At 41.0% G+C, this 5807-nt stretch overlaps 1 protein-coding gene across 1 annotated transcript in view; it reads left to right on the top strand.

Moving 5' to 3' along the window:
- Window positions 1-6: 6 nt before the first annotated feature.
- RGMB (repulsive guidance molecule BMP co-receptor b) overlaps window positions 7-5807 on the top strand; it is an 18148-nt gene continuing 12347 nt past the window's right edge. Inside the window, exon 1 of the mRNA XM_009648637.2 lies at window positions 7-2880. Within this exon, the coding sequence (XP_009646932.1) occupies window positions 2308-2880 (573 nt within the window). The 5' untranslated portion in view covers window positions 7-2307. The remainder of the gene's footprint in view (window positions 2881-5807) is intronic.

Raw genomic sequence — 5807 nt, forward strand, 5'->3', positions numbered from 1 at the left:
CTGCCTGCGGACGCGGGGGGACTGCTTGTTGCTCTGTGCTTCGTCTTTGCGTGGCGGATTGGGGGCCGGGGAGAAGGTGGAAAGGTACCCCGCACGCTGCAGATGCCTGCTAAAGTGGTCTGTGCTTTCAGCTCAGAAGCGATCCGAGTTGTAGGCCTGTGAAAATGTTTCCAGCTTGAGCGCTTTTATATGTTTACAGTAGTCTCAGTGAAATGAATTGTGGGGAGAGGTCACCCAATTTTAGTCAAATCGCTGTTCCTTCACCCCTCTCTGTACCAAGAATCCACTGAAAGCAGCAAGCAAATTTCCTGAAGTTGCAAGGGGCAGGCGTTACTAGGTTATTTGATAACTGACTTGCTGAGCTAGACTAACTTATATGTGATTAAAATATTATCACAAGCCATAACTGAAAGGATATGTAAGAAGAGTTTTGATGCTTTGAAAGTCGCCTGTGTCATTTCGCTTGGCATAGGTCTTTTTTGTTTGCGTATCTGGAAACACAGGATTTGACTGGGGTTTTTTTCTGTGTTTTTGCAAAGCTACGTAGATCAAGTGAGAAACTTACTGCGTGCTCATACAATTCACGGTTGTACTTGGCTGTAGGTTAGAGGCTGTCTTCGTCTATTCTGTGCTGTCTTGGGATTTTGACAGGAGACTTGTGTTAGCAATCCATCACTGGCAAAACATGTCTCCCTTACAAATTTATGGTTTGGATATACAGAGTAAGTCATGTGAATAAGTGACTCACAGGAGGGTCAGCTAAGGGGCAAGCAAAGAAATTGCTAATATCCTTTCATCACTGTGTGAATTGCAGAAAACAACTGTGTTTAAAAATGAAAAGTGCTACATTACTACTGAGTCTGTTTTCCACTCCTCATGTCTCAGGACTTTAGGAACATTTTAATTAGGCTGTTAAACTCAGACTAGACCCACGCTTATTTTAGAGGACACACAAAACAGGTGGGAAATGTAAAGAAAGGTTTGAGGGGAGGGAAAAGAGTATCTGTTAGCTATATTGTACTTTCCTTTTTTTTTCCACAATTCAACGTTTCTCTGTAAGCATTTTTGTGGTGTTCAAAATCTGTTCTATGACAGTTTAAAATTACCTGTTAATGTATGCAAACTGAATTTTATAGGCCATAAAAGGAACAAATAAGCACAGCATGTTTCTACTAGATACTTTTGGGTGCTTGGACAGCTATTGCATAAAGTCTTGCACATATTCTTTATGAAGGTCCATTTTCTGTTATGGCTGTTTTCAGCTCTTTGGATGGGAGGGAATGCGGTCTCTCCTTCGGTCCTCCTAGTTTTAAACCCTATGGAATGTGTGGCTCTGTTTCCTTTAGTCCAGTGTGTAGTCTTGTTTGATTCATTTCTGCTCCTTGTGAGTTCTTGTATAAAAGTTACCTGGAGAAGATCATTGCTAACTGCCATGAGAATCTTATCTGGAAGGATTTCGGATCATGACAGTGAGAGCTGTGGAGGAGAGGGCTGTAAAACTCCAGTTTGCTTGCTGGGATGGTAATTATGCTTTCTTTATGGAAATCAGGTGACCAGATAAGGTCTAACTGGTTTGTTCATGTAAACTGAACTGTGTACCTGTTGCATACATCTGGTAAGTACTTCAGGTTTTTGTGGGGAGAGGGTTTCCCTGCCCCTTGTGTTAATTACACTTTAAGAGGTACTGCTATTGCAGTGCATGGAGTCCTTAGCGGGCAACTTGCACTTCAGACAGCTGTGGCTTTTCTCCCTCATTAGTCCCAGGAAGCAAGCAGTGAGGTGAAGCTTTAGCTATGGCAGTGCCAGGGAAATAAAGCAAACTGGATTTATGGCTTGCCCACTTCCCTACCCTCCTTCCCCCCACCCTGCTTTCTAGAAGAGAAACTGATTTCTGCTTCAGTTAGTCTGTTTTTGTCCAAATCTGTATTGCTTGCTGCCCTTACCGCATCCTTCTGAAGGGCAGGATTCTATTTAGAAGTTCAGTAACTTGAGTAAAGCACTGAAAGGCTAAATGGAGACTTGCTTACTGACTAAGTGATTAACTTAAGCGTAGAATTGCATCATCACCATGATATCTGGAAAGAAATGCTGAGCTCATGCTTGGCGGGAGTTAGTGCTCTTAATTTCCATCTAGGCAATATCAGGTGGTGGATTAAGTCATGCATGGGTCATCTCAGCCTTTGATATCATCTGTATTGATGTCTTTCTGCCTCCCAACCCCTTTTTCTCTATTGTATAGGGTTTTCCCAATGGGGGAGCACTGTAAGTTGTCTTCGAGTTGTTTTCTACAGTGCCTGTGGGTGTGGAATGGGGTATTACAATCTAAGAGGTTTACTTGATTTCTCTCTGCCATCTGTTTTGTGCTTAGGCGACTGCCAGCTGCAAACACCTTGTCGAATCCAAAAGTGCACCACCGATTTTGTATCCTCAACTTCACATTTAAACTCAGCTCTTGAGGGCTTTGATTTGGAGTTCTGCAAAGCCTTGCGGGCATACTCTGCCTGTACCTATCGCAATTCTAAAGTATGCCGTGGAAACCTAGTTTACCATTCTGCAGTGCTTGGGATCAGTGACCTCATGAGCCAGAGAAACTGTTCCAAAGATGGACCCACATCCTCCACCAACCCTGAAGTGACCCCTGATCCCTGCAATTACAGTGGCCACACAGTAGCCAGAGAACATCGTGGAGGGGAGAAGTCTCCTACTACTACTTACCTATTTTGTGGCTTGTTTGGTGATCCTCACCTGAGGACTTTTAAGGATCACTTCCAGACATGCAAAGTGGAAGGTGCTTGGCCCCTCGTAGACAATAACTACTTGTCAGTGCAAGTGACCAACGTGCCTGTGGTCCCAGGATCCAGTGCTACTGCTACAAATAAGGTATGGATTGTTCTTAAGTACTGTGCATGCGTACAGAAGTAAAAGGCCAAGACAGTAGAGTAAGTCACTTAACCCTTAACAGTTAAGAAGTGTAGCAGCTTGAGAATCTTCCAAGTAGTCTAAGAAAATAAAACTGTCTAAGAGTCAAACAAAACTTAAAACAGGTCCTTTTCTCTTCCTTCATCTCCTCCCCACCACAAAAAAAAAACAACCTGTAGCACATAAGCCTTTACGGATAATAAATTTACAACAGTTACCAGGTTGCAGCAGCTGTGACTGCCTATGCACTAAGTAGAAGTTTTAGGCAAGGATTAAGGTAACTCTCTGCTTTTCATTAATTCTCTAAGTTGTATAGCCATAACAGTAGAAAACAAAAACCAAAAGAGTGGCACAACAAATGAGTTACCAAGACACTGAGGGTTCAGAGCACAGGCAAGAAGAAGAACTGTGAAGAGGAGAATTGAGAGGAGGTAGCAAAAAAATTACATTGATGCCAAGTGGTTGTCAGAAGGTCTTAGTATCCTGGCTTTACTCAAGAAGCAGCAGCCTGAAAATTCTGCTGAAAGTGTAAGTCTCTGTTCAGACAGGCAAGGCTTAGATTGCTCTCCTCTCAGCCCCTTGAGGTGGCTAGAGAAGGAATACGTGCACTAGTATTGATAGCTTATGCCATTTCTTTACCTTAAGAAAAGTAATTGTCTCTTACTGTTGAAGGCAGATAACAAGTGTGTCTGTAGGAAGAAAATGAGGGCGTATAAAGCATAAGCCTGGATGATGTGTTCTTAGATTTACCTCCAAAGCCAGGGCTGAAAAACGCTCTGAACTTTTGGGGGTATCTGTCTATCAATAAAAGGAATTACTTAAACATACGTTTGAAGCTGATGCTGTCACATATCTCATTCTCTTTTTGGAGTGAAATGGCCTTTTTTTAACTATGGTAGTATAGCTCTTACATTATCAAGGTATGTCAGGCTATGTGTACGCAGTTTCAAGACCATTAGTATTTGGAGAATTTTCACTGTTTTGCTAAGTACGGAAGTAGGTTTTTTATTACTGGGGTCAGGAGCAGGTCATAGTAGGTTAGAGCCTGCACATCTTCCATGGAGATGGCTGTGCAGTAATATTAAGAAGTGAAAATCAGTCTTGCTATTGCATTTGTACTGGATTCTGAGGTACTGACTAATGTCAGTGCTTGTATGAGTGAGGCAAATTTTTGCATTTGTCAGAAGCCGGAAGTTGGACCGATACATCAAGGAAATTCAGAATCAACTTTTCTTAACTTGTGCCTGTTCCAATAACAGTCTGCATCATGAATGAGTTCTGAATGAGTATAAAATGAGGGAATGAGGCTAACCTGAGTAAGCTTTGCAAAAGAGACTTAAGTCCCTTGAAATCCGCTTCGCTGGCTTTTCTCAAAGACTCTTAAATAACTGGAAGAAAAAGCTGCATTTCATAATCTGCAGTAAGTTTTTATCCTCAGTTTTGCTGAAGTCTTGCAGAATGTTCTTTACTTCCTTGTTCCTGGTAGTACTGGCGGAAAACGTTGAGAGTCATCTTGTGTTGTGCGGCTGGTTAGGCTGTGATGGTAGTAGATAAGTGATCTTATCTTACCCTTTAGCCACGTTCTGAAAATGATTGACTATGGTAGCATGTTATGCTGGAATATGTCTTCTGAAACATAATCAGGAGAACTTCAGGAGATCAATGTATATGCATACTGTACATGTTCTAAAGGCTGCACCTTCTGTCTTTATTTATTCTCAATGTTTTTGTGTTTTTCTTTGACTTATTCTGGAAAAAGTGGTAATATTTTTTTTCTCTTTTATAATAGTGGCTTGACATCCCTGTTGTTCACAAGTACAGCTAAATGTGCAGAAGCAGTTAAATGAAATAAGATGTATGGTTTAGGATACTAGAAATGCCTCTAGTGCTAATCTGTTACATGTTATACAGTCCTTGATTTTTTTCTTTCTTTGGCAGGTAATCAAACTTACCAGCACACCTGTTTGTAGGAGATGAAGGTTGTTTGAATGTACAAGTAACTTAGCAAGATAAGTTTTAATTTCTCTAATGCATCCTCTTGATTCCTTTATTTTTTATGGAGCAAGCTGCTATAAAAGATACAGAAAAGGCTTGTTAAACTACACTGCCAGTGCTGGTTTCATTCTGCTAACATTTTTCTCTGCAAGTATTCCATTTTGGTTGTGATGGTGGACTGTCTGCTGCTGGGTGTGCTTTCCTAATTTTGGCCACAGGGTAGCTTCAGGCACCTTTGGAGAGCTACCAAGTTCAGTGACTTTTATCTATGTAGTGTTTTTTCCCTAGCTGAGAGCATGCAAATAGGTCTTCTACCTTCTTTGTAAGAAAAATTCCCAGAACATTATCCATTGTTAGTCTTGCTGCTTTTTCATTGCAGGTATTTGAGATAGGTGTTTAATGGGAAATAATAACAAATATTTATGCTGAACTTAAATTGTGCAGAAGCCAAAGTGGATACTAAATTGCTAACTAGCCTACTTAATCTATGGTCAAGCAGATCTAATGAAAACAAAGAAAAAAAGAGTAGAAAATTCAGTTTTACCTGAATGCACTTTTTTAGGGGAAGTGATTTAACAAGCTGTAGGAACAAAATATTTAATCTTCATCCCATATGCTTTTGAAAGGGGCATACCATCACTTAGTTTCACCTTCAAATTTATCATAGCTTTCTGGTGTACCAAGCTTTAAGGGAATCAGCAATGAAGGGAGCATTATGTGTAAAGTAAATTTTCTTCTCTTTCCAAAACCTACAAGACTTGAGGGCTGATTGTTCCCCAACAGCCTGAGGGCTGTCCAGTAAGTTCATAGAGGACAAGAGAATGCCAGAAGGAGATTGTGAAGAATAAAAGTATGTTTCCCTGCCCTCTCTCTCCTCCCCACCCCCTCCTCCC

The sequence above is a fragment of the Egretta garzetta genome, unplaced genomic scaffold (genome assembly GCF_000687185.1).
Source record: "Egretta garzetta isolate BGI_Z169 unplaced genomic scaffold, ASM68718v1 scaffold271, whole genome shotgun sequence".
Taxonomy (NCBI): Eukaryota; Metazoa; Chordata; class Aves; order Pelecaniformes; family Ardeidae; genus Egretta; species Egretta garzetta.